This window comes from Panthera pardus, unplaced genomic scaffold, assembly GCF_024362965.1.
Source record: "Panthera pardus isolate Hobbes unplaced genomic scaffold, ASM2436296v1 HiC_scaffold_1, whole genome shotgun sequence".
Taxonomy (NCBI): Eukaryota; Metazoa; Chordata; class Mammalia; order Carnivora; family Felidae; genus Panthera; species Panthera pardus.
This window is the reverse complement of record NW_026526654.1, coordinates 82288529-82308590: the sequence shown is the minus strand read 5'-3', so window position 1 is coordinate 82308590 and position 20062 is coordinate 82288529. Positions and strand designations below refer to the sequence as shown.

At 49.1% G+C, this 20062-nt stretch overlaps 1 protein-coding gene and 1 non-coding gene across 4 annotated transcripts in view; both read left to right on the top strand.

Annotated features, from left to right (window-relative positions):
• The window catches only part of MTUS2 (microtubule associated scaffold protein 2), a 371219-nt gene that overhangs the window by 329636 nt on the left and 21521 nt on the right, over nucleotides 1-20062 (top strand). For all 3 annotated transcript variants that reach the window (XM_053900643.1, XM_053900642.1, XM_019447880.2), the window contains one exon: nucleotides 19282-19496. In XM_053900643.1, coding sequence (XP_053756618.1) covers nucleotides 19282-19496 — 215 coding nt within the window. The remainder of the gene's footprint in view (nucleotides 1-19281; nucleotides 19497-20062) is intronic.
• Nucleotides 16878-16962, top strand: TRNAR-UCG (transfer RNA arginine (anticodon UCG)). Its single transcript has one exon. It is a non-coding gene; the product is annotated as a tRNA-Arg (tRNA).

The following is a 20062-nucleotide window of genomic DNA, read 5'->3' as shown; positions in this document are numbered from 1 at the left end:
CTTCCACAATTTGGCTATTGTTGAAAGCGCTGCTATAAACATTGGGGTACAAGTGCCCCTCTGCGTCAGCACTCCTGTATCCTTTGGATAAATTCCTAGTAATGCTATTGCTGGGTTGTAGGGTCGTTCCATTTTTAAGTTTTTGAGGAACCTCTACACTGTTTTCCGGAGTGGCTGCACCAGTTTGCATTCCCACCAACAGTAAAGCACTTTACTTTAGATAATAAATCATTTAATCTCAGTAAGCAGCCTCACAGTGTACACACACACACACACACACACACAGAGCCCACACATATCCAGACATAAAGTGCACATCAAAATACATTCAGCAGAGACCTGTTGGAATGACAATGGTTTTCCCTTCGTTCCCTTCACTGTTCATTTTGGGGAGAGCAGGATGATTGCATTTGGCCATGTTTGCAAGGAGTTAGATCCCTGAGTTCACCTGACTGCCAGTCAGGGCACAGCCAGCAGGCAGAAACCACTCCAGTTATTTTACCAGTGAGAATTTAACATAAAGGATTGTTAGGTAGGCAACCAAAAAGGTAAAACAAGAACTCTGAGGTGTCATGGAGGTAGCAGCTGTAGGAAAAGCTGCGGGCATTCAGGTTAAAATGATGAAAACTTAGAAGCTTGGAAAAGGCACTTCACAGAGCTGAGTCTCAGACCTCTGATGGGGGCCACTGGTCTCTGAGTTGGAGGAGGAGCTCCTGGGCTGAGATCCAGACCAAAGAGAGAGCGCCGGATATCTGGGGAGGAGCTGAGAAGAGGTTTCCATGCATAGGGAACTGCCAGTGCAAAGGCCCCGAGGTGGGAATGTGCCTGGACCAGCAGTCCTCAATCTTAGGCATTGGAACCGCGGAGAAGCCTTGGGAAACAGATTGTAGGGCCCCGCCCCCAGCGTTTCTGAGTCACAGGCAGGGGGTGGGGCCCGATAATTTGCATTTCAACAAGTGTTCAGGTGCTGCTGACTGCTGGTTTGGGGATCACTCTTTGAGAACCACAGTTTTAAAAGTGTTCAAGGAATAGCAAAGAGGCAAGTATAGCTGGAACAGACTCAACAAGGGAGAGAAGAGTGAGAGAGAAGTCAGGAGGCTGTGGGGCCCAGATGCTGCCAGACCTGGTGAGCCGGCATGGGGGCCCCGCCTGTACCCTGAGCGAGATGAGGGCTTCATGCAGAGGAGCGAGTCCTGAGGTACAGTCTTCGAGGATTCCCTCTGGCTGCCGCCGTGAGACAAAATGGTTCAGGGACAGGCACTGGTGCGGCAAGAACAGTGCAGGGATTTTCCAGTTACCTGGATGACGGGGACTGCAGCCAAGCCAGCAGCAGGGAGGAGGACAGAAGTAGCCAAATTCCCAGACATATGCGGGAGGGAGAGCCCACGTTGCCTGATTGCGGTGATTGGAAAAGCAAACGGGAGAAAAGGGATTGGAGGCAGGGACGGGAGATTTTCCTCTGTTCTGTGGCGAGCTGGACTCTGAAGAGTAAGAAACGGAGGGTAGGGAGCCAGAGGACAGCATAGGAAGGATGATCGTGCATTTGTTCTGTTTGTTAAAGGTAAGAGACAGACATTTGTAGAGGCTGTGTGTGTGGAGCCAGAGAGGGGAAACCCTAGGGAGAGAGACAATAGCAGAAACAAGGTCAGGAGAAGCCAAGAGTGTGTGGCAGTCCCAGTGATGCCCCCAGAGATGTCCCCGTCCTAAAGCCCAGAGCCTGTATGTCCCTCAAGTGGTAAAGGGACTTTGCAAGTGTGATTAAGGAACCTGAGTTGGGGGGGGGGCGTTGTCCTTTGGGGCCCCAATGTGATCATGAGGGTCCTTAGAAGAGGGAGGTAGAAAAGATGTGACATGAGAGCGGGGGTCAGAGAGAGATTTGAAGATACCGTGCCATTGGCTTTGAAGATGGAAGAAGGGGCCACTAGTCAAGGAACGCAGGCAGCCTCTAGAAGCTGGGAAAGACAGGGACACGGACTGTCCCCTGGAGTCTCCATAAAGGACCACAGACCTACCGACACCCTTGTTTTTAGCCCCGTCAGACCCATTTTCGATTCACGGAACAGTAAGATAATAAATTTGAGTTGTTTCAAGCCATTCATTTTGTAGTGATTTCCTACAGCAGCTACAGGAAATTAATGCAGGGGGTATAGACAGGAGAGTGAGGGAACTAGTCATCAAGGAGTATTACCTCCGAAAAGACATAGCTTCCAAAGTAAAGGTTTGTCTTTTAAGTTTCAGAATAAGAAACAGTAGGGCTCCGTGCCCATTGACTTCCGTTTCCTCAGCAAAGTAGAAGTCAAGGCCGTACGCCCAGTTAGGGCCTTTTATGGATGAGGCAGCGGAAGGAAGCACAGAGTTAGGTAACTTGCCCTACTTCGCACAGCCCCAAATAGCAGAGGCTGGATTCGAACCCAGGCAGTGTGACCCCAGAGCCCGCCTTCTTGACTACCTCCCCACGTAGCCTCTTCTGAGCAAAGAACTGAGAGCGTTGGAAGGGGACAGTGTTGGCCAGTGACAAAGGTACGTCGGAGCCATTTCTGGGACTCCAGACCCCAGTGAAGGGCACAGCAGTGACCACCGTGGCGGAGTGCCGGTGGAGGCTGGGGCTGCTGGGTCTGGGAGAGACCCGAAGGTCATGGCATCGGACGGGCCATTCATGGGTATGTCACAGGTAAATGGCGAGAGGCTGGAACAGGTGTTGAGAGGAGGCTACGAGCGGGTGCCGGGCTCCATACTGCCCGGGGTGCATGACGGGGAGGAGGGGGCGGGTGTCACTCTATGATTCCAACTCCAAAGTGAGGAGGATGGGAAGCCACAGGCAGGAACTTTGAAGGAAAGTCAGCGTCAGACCCAGACTAGCCAGGAGGGCACCGCCTCAGAGCTAAGTTTGAACACACAGGTTCAGAGTCAGCATTGGTTGCTCGGGCCAGGTAAGAGAGAACAGGTAGGTGTGAATTCACACAGGCGGACGGCTCAGAATGGCAGCAAGGGGCAGGTCCCACAGCCAGAGGTAGATTCCAGGCAGGTGGTAAAGGCTGTGGGTCTTCTGTGCACCAGCGGAGGCAGGGCTCTGTGGACCTGAGTGTTGAGCACCGACCGGGGCCTCGCTACCCAAAGGGTGGTCCCTAGACCAGCAGCATCCTAGACCACCTGGTGTGGCTTGGTTGAAATGCAAACTCTCAAGCTCCACCCCGACCTTGAATCAGTGTATGCATTTTGACAGCTCCTCAGGTGATTTGTATTAACGTTGAATACAGAAGCACCGTCTGCTTACAGTGCTCGGACCAGCAGGGTCTCCATCACCGGGGAACCGTGATAGAAATGCAGATTCTCAGGCCCCACCCCAGCCCCACTGAATCCCAAGCCCTGCCTGCGATGGTGACGATCTCGCTGGCACCATCACGAGGTAGCATGGCCTCGACGTTGCCACCAACTTGGACCCACCCGGTTCGGAGAGACTTGGTGAAGATCGGTAACCCTTCCCGTGTAGAGTACTCGGCGCCTCAGCCCAGGAAGAGTGCCCAGTCCCTGTGAGCTGTGACGCCACCGACAGCGACTGCCTCAGGCCCCCTCTTTTCAGGTGTGCTTTTCCTTCCTTTCTGCCCGAGACCTTTTTCTGAAAAACTGGAAGAGAAAGAAATCGTTGCATCTTCTGGTACCTAGTGTGATAAGAGCCCCCTCTTGCTTTCCATGCGATTATATTTTTTAAATGTTTTTGAGAGAGAGAGAGAGAGGGAGAGAGAGTGCGAGCATGGGAGGGGGGCAGAGAGAGATGGAGGACAGAGGATCTGAAGGGGGGGTCTGTCTTTGCTGTCAGCACAGAACCCGATGTGGGGCTTGAACTCAAACTGTAAGATCATGACCTGAGCCAAAGTCGGACGCTTAACCGACTTAACCCAGGTGCCCCTGTGTGATTATATTTTTTAAAAAAGACATGTAATATTTTAACCAGCCAGTAACAAAAGGGGAAACTTGTCTTCTTGGGAGTTCTAATGAAGATCACTTTCACGCTGGCCTTTGCATGATAGGACCGCCTTTGTCCACCCTTGTCCGTTACGTAAGGTGGACATGACCATCTCGGACTTTGGCTTGGACCTAAGCAGTCACTTCCCAGCCTCTTGTGAGACACAGGACAGTGGCCCCAGGTCCTTATCTGACACCTGTGTCTTCAGACAATATGTGCTTATGGACGTGGCAGCAAACCAAAACAGTAATAAACTCCAAGAAAATAGTATGTAGCTAGGTTACCTTCCACAGCCTCATTGAGTACCCAAGTCTTAGCTTCCATGGCTAAACTGCGTCCACTCCATTTAGATACGTGCATTTTTTATGCTTTGTCCGAGCCTAACATTCATGAAGGGTGGAAAATACTCCCATTTGTAATATTGCGATGATTCTGCGACCCCCCTCGAAAACAATAAATGGCTAGTGTTTATCCAGTGATTGATAGAGACCAGGCACGACGCTAGGCACCTACTCAGAATTCGCCCACCGCAACCTCACACTAACCCTAAGACGTCATCTCTGTGCGATCCCCATTTTACAGATGAGGAAACTGAGGCTTAATGGGGTTCGTCCCCTGCACGTGAGCATCAACCAAGAAGCTCAGCCCCAAGTCTGGTGGACACTACGGTGCATGTTCTTGCCACCGCACTTGGAGGAGGTCTTTAACTCAGCGCTGTGTAAAGAATAATGGGATTAACCAAGAATGACTGAGTCTCTTCTGTGAAAAAACTGAAGAGCTTCCTTAACTACAGATATCTTATAACCTGTCTTAAGAGCTACAAGGTGGAATGTAATATGAATCACCAGATGTCCCCTACTGAAAACACCTGTAGTCTTATTGACCCCCCCCCCCCCCAATCCAGCTGGGATCCTGCTGACCCAGTGCTCAGCCCCACACTGTCCATCCCTGTACCAGTGTGTGCCAGGTCTCCTGTCTCTTCCAGGGTCCCTTCAGTGCTCTCTCTGAGTTTGAATTTGCTCTAAGTCACTTTAAGAACCACCTGCAGCTAGCAGATGAATCCCACTGAGGCCTGTCGTGTATCGTCAGCACTGCGCAGGCTGCTACAACCCGACTCGCTCCTTATTTATTGCCAGAGGTAGTAACCCCTTCGAATCGCGCTCATCAAGGAGTCTTCTGTCTTTCTCTAATAGGAGGGACTGTGCCCATGCACAAGGGTCCTCCACAGTCTCCGAGCAGCAGAGGGAAGCAGGGCAAGAAGTCAAGGTAAAAGTAACCCCCTTCACATCACATTGTCCAGCAACACCGCTGTCTTGGTATTTTCTGCATTATACTATGAAATGTCACCTGAGGGGCAGGTGTCTCTGTTTGTACATTTCATACCTGCAAACAGGTCGGCTACCCTTAAACCTGTAACCTTCTCACGGTTCTGTTTGGCTCTTTTTTGGGATTGCACACCCAGCCCCTATTTCCTGCCCCGAGAAGGGGTCAGTGTGATTCATCATCTGGTCGCAGATTTGATTTTCTCTAACTTGCTGTCTTTCCATCCTCATACTCAGAAGCTCATCAGTCGCTCCTCCTTTTACCTGACCAGCTCGTGAAGCCAGATCCACCCCACCCTCCATGCTGATCCCCCAGCCCACCTCCCATCCTCCAGCCCCGGTGCAGGTGTATTGGTTTAGCCTGGCTGCTTTCGCACCACACAGCCTCACTGAAGGCTAACTGTGAGCAAAGGATGTGCTTGTAGGCCTTCAGCCCTGAGAATTTTGATTTTATTAGTAGTCTTGAAGCCAGTTCCTCACCCCCCTAGCGGTTGTGTGCTCAGAGAGAGGAGAGCCACTGAGGGTGACATCTCGCCTCCCCCGTGCTGTCAGGTACCCCATGGATTTCAGACTCCGTACAGGAAGCTCCTGGGATCTCGTTAACATGCAGTTTCTGATTCAGTCGGTCTGAGCTGGGCCTGGGCTCCTGCATTTCTAACAAGCCCCGAGTGTATGGACCACACCGTGAGCAGGAAGGCCTCCGCACACAGCCAGTGAGGGCTGGCCTCAAGCCAGCCAGACACCGTGCTGGTGCTTCATACACGTAAACACATATTTAATCCTGGCTCTACTCTGTGAGGTAGAGTTGTCTTTATTTTTCAGTCGAAGTTCACTTCTCCGAATGTTCTCTCAGTTTTGGCGACTGTATAAATAAATTACGATAGTCTGCATGTGGGCAGGAAGCCACCGCCATGGAAGTAATGATTCCCCCGGAAGCGGTGAGGTGGCTATTCTATTGGAGACACGGCCCAGGGGACACTGCTACTAATTCAATAGGGTTCGCTCCTGCATTGGGGCACAACTGTTCCTTGGAATTGTTCCTTGGAATTGATTGGATGGGTTTGGTAGTAATGGAGAGAGGCTGAGAGGAGTTGATAGGGAAACGCACAACTTTGAAAACATCAGCTCCTAAAGATCTAAAACATGAATCCTCCTTTCCCGTGAAAAATTAAAAGCAGTAAATCCTTGCACAGGAAATGAAGGTAATCATAGGTCTGGGAAAGCCTCAGAGAGCTATCTCCCGAATCCTGTGGAGAACACAGAATACACAAGGCATGCCTGCATGTGACAACCTGAAGGAAGGAAGGAATATATTTAAACCTCCTACCACCGAATGCATTAAAATGTATTATCTAGCAGTCGGTTGGTCTCCATACCCACCTAGGATCAAATAAGGGGGACCGGGCCACCCACACTCTGGGACAGAGGATTGAAACTAGCACCATGCTGTGGAATAGGGCCACTCCGTGCGGTGGAGCTTCCTAAATGATGGGGTCCTGGGAATTCGTTTTCTAGAACTCTCCGTAAGGCAAATTCTCCACCATGAACGGCAGCCCAGAACTTCAGCTTATGCTCTATTGAAACGTTTTTCAGAATGTTATTAAAAGCCCCTTAAGCTCCTTCTAGAAGGGATGCTCAACACGGAGAGGATATTACTTGTACCAATTAGGTAACAGGTGCTAAGTTCAGATAAAATTAAAGGGTCATCTTCTCAATGCCATTTTGCAAGGAGAAAAAAAAAAATTAAAAGCAATCAGTACTCACTGCAACCCCCACGAAGCCATGCTCTCTGTGCTGTCCGAAGCCTGGGCCTTCAGGATGGTCCCAATGGAATCTGAGATGAGCATGTGCCGTGGAGATGCATTTTAAGCTCCGCAAGCCCAAATTAACCCGGAGGAAAGGAAGCACGACTGTGCAAAACCATTTCCCCATCAAGCCGTTTCCTCAATCTGGGCAGTGATGTTATTAGTTCTCGTGTGGACCACATTGTTTTGCTTTGCAAACCTTATGATTCTAAGCATCCTCTTAATTCCATTTCGTCTCTCGCCTCCATAAATCATCCTTGTGTTTTTCTCCTCTCACACCCAGCTTCCTTACAAGCATTGCACATTATATTCACATGCAGGATCAGTCATTATCCATTGGTTGAAATGCTTGTCCTTTGTCTTAAAGAACACATGAAAATGGTACCAAGTATTTACTACCGTGAAGGAACCTCACGGGTTGGGATTTTTATGGGTTTTTTTTTCCTTATATTTTTTTGTTTCCCTTCCAAAATGTAAAGCAGAATGGCAGCCCTATTATTATGGGAAAGAACACTACCAAGATTCACATGGACTGAATCCTGGCTGTCCCTCTCTGCCTGTGTCCACTCGGACAAGTGACTTCACCCCCCGAGCCTCTGTCTCCGTTCTATAAAGTCAGAGCAAAAATGCCCATTTTGCCCCACTTGGAAATGTGCTGGGCAGATTAAACAAGGTAGTATTGTGTGTTAGAGAACTTTATCGTGAAAGCACATACCAATGCCAAGCACTGATTTCACTATGCATGTCTCAGGTCATGGGGATGACCGATGGTGCACATTTTCTCCGCAGACGAAACTGACCTCTTTAGGGGACCATTTGGGGTGGGAGGGGGATTGTAATTACACAAATGACATACGCTTCCCTGTCTTCTTCAAGGGAAGATTCTTCTTGACGACCTGTGCCGCCATTACAACATCCATAGCATTCTAGAAGGCTAGGACACGAAGGGGACGTAGCGCTCAAAGTGCCTGTAGTAATCAGTCTGTTAGGCTGCTGTAGGAAAACGCCACGGACGTGGGGGCTTAGACAACAGAAGCTTATTTTCTCACACTTCCGGAGGCCGGAAGTCAAGGGCAGAGTGCCTCGGGGTTGCCTTCTGCTGAGGCCTCTCTCCTTGGCTTGAAGGTAGACAGACATCTTCTCCCCGTGTCCTCTCTGAGCATGTATCCCTAATGTCTCTTCCTCTTAGTAAACAGGGTTTTTTTAAGTTTTTATTTATTTATTTTGAGAGAGAAAGAGAGAGCAAATGTGAGCAGGGGAGAGGCAGAGGGAGGGGGAGAGAGAGAATCCCAAGCAGGCTCCACGCTGTCAGCACAGAGCCTGCTGCGGGGCTTGATCCCGCGAACCGTGAGATCGTGACCTGAGCGGAAACCAAGAGTCAGACACTTGACTGACTGAGCCACCCAGGCACCCCTCTCTTCCTCTTCTTATAAGGACAGCAGTCCCACTGGATTAAGGCCCACCCTAATGGCCCTGGTTTAACTCAGTCACCTCTTCAAGGCCCCTTTCTCCCAAAACAGTTACATCCTGAGGTACTGGGGGTTAAGATTTCAACATACTATTTTGGGGTCAGGACCCAATTCAGCGCAGAACAGGGCCCATTCCTCCTCATTTTATAGATGAGACTGTTGAGGCCCAGAGAGGTTGAGTGACATACTAAAACTCCCACAGCCCGTGTCAACGGGCTGGAGCAGAGGCCTGCCTGGAGACCAGTGTTCCTCCCCGCTCCGCCTCACCTCGAGGGCTCCTTGCTACCTGTGTCCTCTCTCCTTCCCCCTGGACTTTCATATCTCCCCCCACCTCCTGCAGCCCCCACCATTCTCTTCTTCTGTCATGTGGAAACTGTACTATTCAGGAATCAGGGTGTGGAAAGAGTTATTTAATATCGGCCTGGGCGAAAGCATCTTTAGCACATAATGACCTCTGTTGGTCAACCTCTTTTGAAGTCTCCTATATATGGTCATCCAGTCTGGGGGGCTGTGTTCCCAAAATTTGACGAACAGCTAAGTAAAATGTTCATGCACTTTAAAACACTCCTAGACAAGAAATCTTTCTGGATCTGTCACGTAGCAGTCAAAACTCCTAGCATCTGGAAAATCTTTACCTTACCGCAGCCAGACCTTGTGCATTCTTCCAGAAACCATTTACACACCCGCAGGGAGAAAAACACGTCTGTCAAACTGCCCCTGCTTTGCTGGGAGAGACTTAATAACTAGAGTCTATCCTAAGGTCTCAGGCTTCTAACACCTCAACACTTTAATAAAATAGATCACGGCATAGGAACCAATGCCATACGGAGGACCATCATCAATCACTAAGTGGGTTTGTCAAAATTCAGGAGTCCCGAGTTTTGTGTTTTTCAACAACATCCGGGAAAGCCCTTCCTGAGTACCATGGACCAGAGGAGAATCCCCCCATAGCATCTGTGAACTGTGGACCCTCATATGTGTATAAATTCACGTGTGAGTTCAGTAGAGGTTTGTTCGGTGCCTAATGCGTAGCATTTCTCCCCAGTGGAACTCCTAACTCTATGTTCCCGTTTCCTTAAATGGCAGACCCACCCCCACCCCCCGCCGTTGCTCAGACCAGTATCCTGAGTCATGCTTCCTGACTTCCTTCCTCTCCCTCCTCCAATCCACGAGCGCGTCAAGGTGGCTTTGCTTCCCAAATACAGCGCACATCCATCGTTCCTCAGCCTATTATAGCCTTAGTCCCAGGCACCATGAGGTTTTCCTGGGCTCCAAATACATCCTCCTCACTGCTGTTCTTGTCCCGGTTCTTGCTTCCTACAGTCTGTCGTCCATGCAGCCGCCAGAGGGATCTTGCAAAAGCTTACTTTGCTCTTGTTATCCCCTGTTTGGTACTATCTGGACATCCCCGTGTACCAGAGTAGAACCCTAACTCCTCCCCAGGGACCGTGGGCCCTAAGTGAGCTGACCCCGGCTGTCTCTTGAACTTCACCTTCCCCCATGCTCTCCGTCACAGACACTCGAACCCTGTGGCAGTCTTTCTGTTCCTTCTGTGCTCCGAAAGGGTCCAGGCTCAGGACCTTTGCACTGGCGGTGCCTTCTGCATGCGACTCCCTCCCTCCAGCTCTCTATGCACTGCTCTTTCTTATCATTCACTGCTGTTTGGGTGCTGTCTTCCTAAAGGGACCTCCCTTGTCCATAGCAGCTCAAACTAACCTGCCCTTTCCCTGGTCCTTTGCCAGCATGGCCCTTCTTCCACTTCTCTGCAGCTATTGGAAGAAAGCTTTAGCTCTCTAAAGTTCTATGTAAAAGTCTTGCTCATTTGTTTGCCCCCCATGACAGTGTGTCTTGTCCACAGTGTGTCTACTTCCGGGTGTGGCAAACGGCAGGTGCTCAGTAAGTTCCGTTACTGCCTCTTGACTGTGGGTCTGCCTGTGGACAGGATTCTATCCCCCGGGTGAGGGACACAGACAGGTCAAGAGATGTACTGCAATTCAAAACAGTGAGTGCTTGAAGGGTGCAATGCCAGGGGCTTGCCTTACAGCCCAGATCTTACAACCCTGGCCCCCCGGGGAGGCCCCCTCCAGAGGGACAGTGGGAATGGGGAGGCACCGGCCAGGGCTCCAGCGCCTGCTCTGTGTGGCCTGGCCCACTCACACGGTGGCCTTGGATCCGGTCCTTGACCTTTCTCAGCCCCAGCCTGGTCCCTTGCAAATGGAGATCAGGCTCCTACCAGAACCTACCCAGGTGGGGCAGGTGCATCAGGTGGTTGGCACCTAGGAGGCACTCCGTAACTGCACAAATGCCCATTTTGTCCCCAGGCCCTGGAGATGCTGCCGGACCTGCAGAGATGACAGGGGACCCAGGACTCTCTCCCTTGTCTCCTCTCTCATTTCTACTCAGTACCTGAACCCTTCACGTTCCGTTTCCAGCCCCGCCTTTTCTTTCTCCATGACATTTTCATCAAAAGGAAGATCTTAGAGAGAAACCGAGGGCAGGGCTGTGGAGGACAGTGTGGCCAAATCCGAGGCACCATGTTTGTGGACGGACCCTGTTTGCCTCCTGCTTGTCACGGTGATCTGACAAGTGTGGACAAAGGCAGTTGCCACCGAAGGGCATTTTTCAGGCATTATAGCTCCCCCTGGCGGGCACTGGTTTGTTACAGAATCACTGCCATTAAAAACCAACAACAACAAAAAACAAAAACTTCCTAGCTTAACGATGCTCAGAAACTTTAACCCCCTGTAACTGCCCTCCTGGGGATTTATCCCGGTGAAAAAATCAAAATAGTGTACGGGTGACGTGAACCAAATTTCCAGCAATAAGGGCGTGTAAATTATGGTACATCAACATGAGAATCTGAGGTAGCCATAAAAATGTTGAGCACAAAGACAAGGAAAGCGCCTAACAGAATACGAAGAATCCACACCAGTGCAACAGCTATGAAGCGATCATGCAGTTGAAAATTTCATCTTTTCTGTGTAGCGAGAGGACGGGCAATTTTTCAGTTTTTTCCTTGGAAGTTATTATGTCCGTTTAATTATTCCCCACCTTCTGTGTGACTGTGGGATCTCCCTCCATCTATACGTAACGATAGTGACTACGTTAGTTTCCTAGGCAGTGACCAAGGCCTGTAGGCTGAGTGGCTCAAACAACCGAGATCAATTTTCTCACAGCTGTGGGGGCTAGCAGGCCAAGATCAAGGTGTTGGCAGAGTCGGTTCCGAGGCCCCTGCCCTCTTGGCTTCCCCTGTCACATCATCTTCTTTCCATAGGCGTCTGTGTCCTATGAAGACACCAGTCATATTAGATTAGCGCCAGCCCTAATGACATCGTTGTAACCGAATTACCTCTGTAAATATCCTGTCTCCAAACATGGCCACATCCTGAGGTCCTGGGGGGTTAACACTTCAACATATGAATTCGGTGACTATTATAATAGGAGCATTTATTTATATAGAGCATTGCCTCTTTATATTTAGATGATTTTACAAATTGTTCTAACGAAAGCACTCCTTATGATGCAAAAGGCAGTATCCTATTTTCCCTTAAGCTTTTCTCATGATCTACAGAGCCAGTGCCGTAACTACACGTTTGCTCCCTCTTTGGCAAACCAGTAAAAGTTGTAACGAGTCCAATGACGTTCGGGGCAATTATTTAAAGAAAATTGATCTTGGGGAGGCCGCGTGGCTCAGTCGGTTAAGCGTCTGACTCTTGATTTCCGCTCAGGTCATGATCTCACAGTCATGGGATCGAGCCCCACGTTGAGCGCCACGTTGGACGTGGAGTCTGCTTAAGATTTTCTCTCTCCCTCTCTGCCCCTCCCCACTCACACGTGCATGAGCGCTCTCGTGCTCTCTCTCTCTCTCTCTCTCTCTTGCAAAAAAATAAAGATAAAAACTGATCTTCCTCACTGAGTTTTTCCCCTCTCGGTGGATTTATGAACTGTGGTAAAGATGATGCTCGTTTTACAAATGGTTCCACGGCAATTTTACTCTGCCAGTGTCCCGGAGATCACCATATCTTCATGTGTTACGCTCATAGGTTGATAGATGGGTATCTGTGTATTATGTATGTCTCAGGATGTGCTAAATTCAGCTTTAATAATATAGTATATACGTACACACCACTATATATATTCTTACATACATATGTTCAATTATTTAAAGCTGCACAACAGACTCTAATCCTGCTTTTGCTTTCAAACTATTGCTTCATGAATTACAAGCGTTACATGTTCTTGGCCAACCAAAATCCTGATATTTTTGAAATTATTTTCTTATCCTCCTAGGTTCTGTGGATTGATTATTACGGTGTTTGCGTCTCGCTCTAAAGTACCAACTGCTTCCACACGAATAGTAAGAAGGAAGGAAGGAGAGTGAGATTCCAGATGTTGTCTAAGGCTGCTAAATTAGCCGGCATTCATCTGTCTGCAGAATGCCCGAATAGGTACATTTTTGAAGATTTACCAGAAGAGAGAGGCTATTTATTTCTTTAGAGACTCCATTATTGGAGCTGTCCCCCTTGGGGCCCCAGCTGTTCCTCCGAGTAAATTATCTTCTGCAGGCCTGGGCCTTACAACATGGAGGCATGGAAAGAACAGAAGTCTCACCTCTTGTATGTGATAACAACCAGGAATTTGGGGATTGGAGCTGTGAAAAAAAAAAAAAAAATTACCTTGCCACTTTATAGACAGCAAAACCGAGGCCTTCACAGCTCATTTATTTAAGGCAACAGTGCAGGTCAGGGACAGCCCTGGGATGAAAACAATCGTTTCTGAGCCCCCAGGCAGATTGCCAGGCCCGTGAATCATCCTGTCACTAATATAAATGAAATAGCAAGTAAGATCAGAGTCTTGTCAGTTCTGACCACTGGATACCATAACCTTTTCAAACCCCGTCTTTTCGTTAATTATGATAGTAATTTTTTCAACATTTTTTTAACTCTTAAAACATGCAAACACAGGGGCGCCTGGGTGGCTCAGTCGGTTGAGCTTCCGACTTCGGCTCAGGTCATGATCTCGCGGTGTGTGAGTTCGAGCCCCGCGTCGGGCTCTGTGCTGACAGCTCGGAGCCTGGAGTCTGCTTCCGAATCTGTGTCTTCCTCTCTCTCTTGCTCCTCCCCCGCTCATGCTCTGTCTCTCTCTCTGTCAAAAATAAATAAACATTTAAAAAAAAAAACACGCAAACACATCATAAAGCTGTTTATTAAATGCATATTGGACAGTGAGCCCTATGATTAAGCACACAACCTCCCGAGGGAAGAGAGGTGGAAATATAGATACAGTTTCATTACAAGTAGGATTACACTCTCACATTATTTCTGCATCTTGCCTTTGTTTGTTTGTTTAACAACACGTTGCAGATATCCTTCCGTAATGGCACAAAACGATTTACCTTATCTTTTTGCTGGTTACCTATACCCCACTGTTCATGCGTATCGGATTTATCACTTATCTAACTAGCCCACACTTCCTCCTAAGGCAAATCACGTGGTGGTAATCTTCCTTGATCAACTTCTTTTCTGCACTTGTGAAATTGTTGGGTTCAAAGACATGCTCTATTTAATTTCTTTTTTCCAACGTAACTAAGGGGCTTCTGTTTCTTTTTAAAAAATTTTTAAGTGCGGGAAAAAAAAAAATTTTTTTTAAGTGTATTTCTTTTGAGAGAGAGAGAAAGTGCGAGTGGGGGAGGCACAGAGAGAAAGGAAGAGGGAGAGAATCCCAAGCCAGCTCTGCAGTGCCAGCATGGAGCCCAGAGCGGGGCTCAAACTCATGAACTGTGAGATCATGACCTCAGCCAAAGCCGGACATTTAACCGAGGGACCCACTCAGGCACCCCTCCTTTTATTTATTTCTTTACTTTTTGATCTGTTTCATTCCGTCGACACAATCTGTAGAGTCAACTTACTGCCTTGATTTTCTGGAATTAATGATACTGATATGACTATGTAATATATAAACTTTTTCTCAAAGAAAGTAGTACTTTATCAAGGCCAAAATACATGATTAGCATTTCTTATTATTTTCATTTGAGTTTTATATGCTCAATCTATCTCTAGTTAAGAAGTGGTGAAAATGGTGAAGTTATTATATTCCACATGTATCCGGGTATGTGTGTATGTGTGTATAGGACAGCATAGTGGTGGGGTTTTCATTTTCATTTTATTTTGCCAGCATATATCCTCATTATTGTTATAAAGAGTGTTCAAATCAGAGTATGACCTTTCCTTCTATAAAGACATCTACATTTATCCTCTAAGGTGTTTTCCCTGCCATAATATATATATATATATTTTTTTTTTTTTTTTTTTTTTGAGAGAGAGAGACAGGGGAGGGGCAGAGAGAGAGAGAGAATCCCAAGCAGACTCTGCACTGTCAGCACAGAGCCCGACGTGGGGCTTGAACCCAGGAACCGTGAGATCATGACCTGAGCCAAAACCAAGAGTTGGATGCTTAATGGACCGAGCAACACAGGCGCCCCATGTTATATTTTAATTTTTTCCCTTTTTTTGTAAAAATTTTATCAAGATATAATTTTCATACCACACAGTTCAGCATGTAAAGTGTATAATTCAGTGGTTTTGGTACAGAGTTGTGCACCTGTCACCACGGTCTATTTAGAACACTTTTATCACCCCAAAAAGAAATGCCGTGTTCTTTAGCTGTCACCCCTGAATGCTCCTGTCCCTCTCATGTAAAGCTGAAAGCTATGTTCGCCCTCCAAAATGGCTAATCGATTATATTCCCACGAATGGTCCTTTGGGTGCCATTTTTCTCATACCCATCCTGTGTTATCAAAATATTTCACCTTTCTCAGCCTCATAGATGAAAAATTGCATTTTACTTTGGTGTGCACGTATTTAATCCTGAATGGTGCTGGCCATCTATTTATATATTTTTTTTGGTCATTTGGATCACCTACGTGTGCCCTGCTCTGTAGACCTACTTTAAATACAAGCAGCGTATGGTCATTGCCTCATTTGACCTCATCCACGGGTGCGTGGTACCTGGGGCAAAGACCACCGTGAAGTCAGTTCATCCAAATTACAGAAACAAGAGAAGCCTCCAGAGAGGCCTCGTGCACCCGGACACCCACCCTGGGGCTCATTACTGGGGGGCTCCCCGGGCGTTAGGTAAAATTATTGCCCCTCTGCTTGCCTCAGTTTGACTTTGTCTCAATCTACCAGCTACTAACTCTTATTAAATGCACATTCCATGGTCTTCATCCTGTGCTATTAAAATCCAGTCACCCCGGGTAAACCTGTCGTTATATACGCACCTCTTACCTAGCCTGTGGATCCTGATAGCTTTTTTCACCAGCTACGGTCCCCGGTGAGACCCCTAACAACTTTTCCCTGGCTGGAGGGTCTTTGGGAAAAGCTGGAGCTTTGCTAAAGCCAGGGAGCCAGACCTTGTGGGCGCAGGCATTGTCCCACTGCTGCTGAGCCCCTGTGGCTGTTAGTTAGTGTCACATTCAGGGACCGTCGCCTCCAGTGAACCCTCGGCCTTTTTCCACCACAACCTCACTGCCAGGCACCAGAAAGCCTCACACTGAGTCTATTCATTCTCTTATTTATCAGCAAGCAGTCAAAGGCTGTCTTCCTACCCGATGGTCAGCCCAGTGCACCCCCAGCAATCTGTCCCTTAGGTAAACCTCACCTAAAATATATACTCACAACAATACTCGGGGGCATCGCTAGCATATTTGACACTCTAGATGGGCCATTTGGAGTACGGCCTCCTGCAGAATCACTTGCAACGTAACCTTGCGATAATCAGTAATAAGCATTCTTTCCCTGACTCACTACGTAAACATTTTAAAAAGAAATTTCGTTTTAAAGATGATCCACATTATTAATTTTCGCGAAGAACACAGTGCCACTTCTGTGCTATTTCTGCCAAACACGCGTGACCCAAATCTAGTAGTGAGGAATCCTCAGACAAACCAGATGGAGAGACATTCTACAACAGAAGTGGCCTTTCGTCTTTAAAAGTGTCAAGGTCCTGAAAGACCAGAACAGACCAAGGAGTTCCCCAGACGGAAGGAGAGTAAGGAGACCATACAGCTAAATGTAACTCGTGTTTTACACCCAGATCCTTTTTTTCTGGAAAGGGTTATTAGTGGGACAGTTGGTGAAATTTAAATGGGTCTGAGCATTGGATAACACTATCAGATCTGTGTTGATGTCCCGATTTTAGTGATTCTATTGTGGTTATGGAGGAGAATATCCTGTTTGTAGGGAATATACATTAAGGAATTCAGGGTTGGTGACAGCAGGTCAGTGTCTTACTTTCAAATGGTTCAGCCAGAAGGGGCGCCTGGGTGGCTCAGTCGGTTGAGTGTCTGACTTCGGCTCAGGTCATGATCTCAGGGTTTGTGGGTTCAAGCCCCACCTCAGGCTCTGTGCTGGCAGCTCGGAACCTGGAGCCTGCTTTGGATTTTGTGTCTCCCTCTCTCACTCTCTCTGCCCCTCCCCCACTCATTCCCTCTCTCCCTCTCTCTCTCTCAAAAATAAATAAAATATTTTTTAAAACTTTAAAATAAACTTCAAATGGTTCAGCAGGAAAAAGTCATTTATATAATAATGTATAATAACTTGTACTGTACAGCCAAGTTTTGTCTGTAATTTTTTTTTAAATACAAAAACTATTTTTAAAAACCTCAACAGTGAGGCACCTGAGTGGCTCAGTTGGTTAAGCGTCCGACTTCGTCCCAGGTCATGATCTCACAGTTCGTGAGTTTGAGCCCCACGTCAGGCTCTGTGCTGACAGCTCGGAGCCTGGACCCTGCTTCGGATTCTGTGTCTCCCTCTCTCTCTGCCCCTCCCCTGCTCATGCTGTGTCCCTCTCTGTCTCTCAAAAATAAATAAACGTTCAAAACAAAATGAAAAAAAAAAAAAAAAAAACCTCCACAGTAATTGTAGCAATTGTTTAGAACTTAGGCCAACAAAAGACTTTTTTGAGGAGGATTATTTTTCACAGGCATTCTTCAGAATTGCTGGTATAAGGTAACAAAAAGGAGAAGGCTTTCAAAGTTGATTCGGTTATTGCTTTTAAATTCTCTAAGACAGCTTACACGATGGCACCCACCGACCTACCCTTGGTATACCCTGATTACATTGGTAAATCGCGCAGACAGCCTCTCCAGATTGCGCACTGGAACCCTCCATCAGATGGTGGGATGTGGGAAAACACTAGAACAGGAAGGCCATGGGGACGGTGTTAGGCTGCGGGGCTGGCCAGATTCTTACACATGGTTTACCCAGGACAATGTGCCTATGTGACCTCCAGCCAACCGCCACTCATTTTACCAGGGAAAACACGTTTTGAAACATCTCCGTGCTAGGGGCACCTGGGTGGCTCCTTTGGTTAAGCATCTGACTCTCGGTTCCAGTTCAGGTCATGATCTCGTGGTCTTGTGAGTTCAAGCCCTGCGTCCGGCTCTGCTTGGGATCCTCTCTCTCTGCCCCTCCCCAACTTGTGCTCACTCTCTGTTTCAAAAAAATAAATAAACATCTCCATGCTAATTAAATAATTTTTTAAGAGCCAAATGCGACAAAGAAGCCCTTGAATGAGCTCCCTTGTCAGGGCGGGGAGGGACTTCTGATTCGGGCGTTTTCAAATACTGTGTGACCAACCTTGGGTGTATATTCCTGATCCTAACCCACCCTCCCAGTTAACCAGCACACATACCCACTCACTCAGTTACAAAGTAAATGGCAGTGTTTCCCCAGCTTGCAGCGCGGAGCGGAGGGCACGGTCGCACCCAGTCTTTGTGGAAGGCACATGGGGTGCACGTGCACCCTGGCATCTGTGTGCACGAGCTGGGTGTTAGCGACTCCACTTGAACTGACCATGGTGGGTTGTCCAGGTGTTTTCTCCTTCTTGGAAGCCGTTCGTAGTCGAGGCAGCCGTCTTTAAAACGGAAGCAGTCACGCCTGCCTGCAGCCCGGAGGAGGCATAGACGCTAAGCCAGAGCGGCTGCAGGGGCAGCCCATGCAGAGGGGTTCTGGGCGGTTAGTCCCTCCGGTGGAGAAGAATGGTGTCCGTGAAACTGCGTCACTGTCCCCACCTCGATCTTGCCTTGAGATAGTCCCATCGGGCAATGCGGCCTGGAGGGAACAGCCTTCAGGATCCGTGTCCTCCCTCGCCCCTGCCCTCACCCCACCGCCCCCTTCCCGTCCTGTCCTGTCTCCAGCCCCCAGGTACACCCTGGTCCCAAACCTTGATGGGCAGGAGAGTCGCCTGGGACCTTGTGAAAAGTTGACATCCTGAGCCCCTCCCCCTCGGGGTTCTAATCCACTCAGGGTGCGCCTAGCAAAATGCCCAATATTTTGAGGGTGCACCTAGCACTTTGAACAAATGCCCAATGTTTTGATGCCTCGGGTCCACGGACCCTCAGAGGAAGCCGGCTCTAGTGCGGGAACCCGGTGCTTGCGGTCGGAAAGCCCAGGTTTGCCTCCGCAGCTCTGTCTCCGCACCCCGAAGGCCCTCGGGTAAGTCACCAGAGCTCCCCGGGGCTCACGTTCGACCTCAACCCCCAGGGTTTGGGGCAAGGATCCAGCGGGGTAGGAGGCGAAGCGCTTTGCAAACCGCGGAGCTCTGCAGACGTTGACCTCGGTGATCCGCCCGGCGGGTATTAAAGACCCTCGGGGTCGATCCTTTTGGGTGCCCCCGAACCAGCTGTCACAAAGATGTCATTCTCCCCCCCTCCGCACCAGCCTTCAACGCGGCCAAGTGTGAGAAACTACAAAAGGAGAAGGAGGACCTGGAGTGGAGGTTTGAGGAGCAGGTGCGCGAGCTGGGCTGGCGGCAGCAGGCGGAGCTCCAGGACCTGGAGGAGAGGCTGCAGGTGCAGTTCCAGGCGGAGGCCATGCGCCTGCAGGAGGGGCACCACGCCCAGCTGCTGCGGATCAAGTGTCAGCACCAGGAGCAGGTCAGTGTCTCGGGCTCGGGGCTCTGGCTGTGCTGTTGGGACCCGCAGGTGGAAGGTGGAGGGGAGCCGGCGCTGCCCCCCCCGCGAGAAGTCCCGCTCCGTAGGTGAGCTTCCCTGCGCGGTTCACCCTCCGACCTCGTTTCGTCCTGCCGTCCTCTCTCTCCCTCTCCTCCGGCCGCCCTGGCCTCCCTCTCCCTTCTTCTCAGGCGGGCTCCCCCCGCTCCGGGCGCTGGCGCACTTGCTGTGCCCTCTGCCTGGAATGGTCTCCCTCTGGACCTTCCGTGGCTCCCTCTTTCCGTCTCAGCCAGATTTTCCTCCAGTCGCTTTCTCAGTGAGGCCTTGCCTTGTCTAAAATTACAGCCCCTTCCCACCCCCCCCTCCCCCCACCTACCCACTCTTCGTGTCCCCTCCTTGCTCTAGGGTTCCCTCAGCGCTTATCACTGTCGAACATACTAATTTTCCTCGGGTCTTCTCTTTCTCATCTGCGTATTCCGCGAGGGCAGCGATAATCACAAGCAGACGCACGTCCAGCCCTCGTGAGGCTCCAGGGACTGCTCTTAACCCTC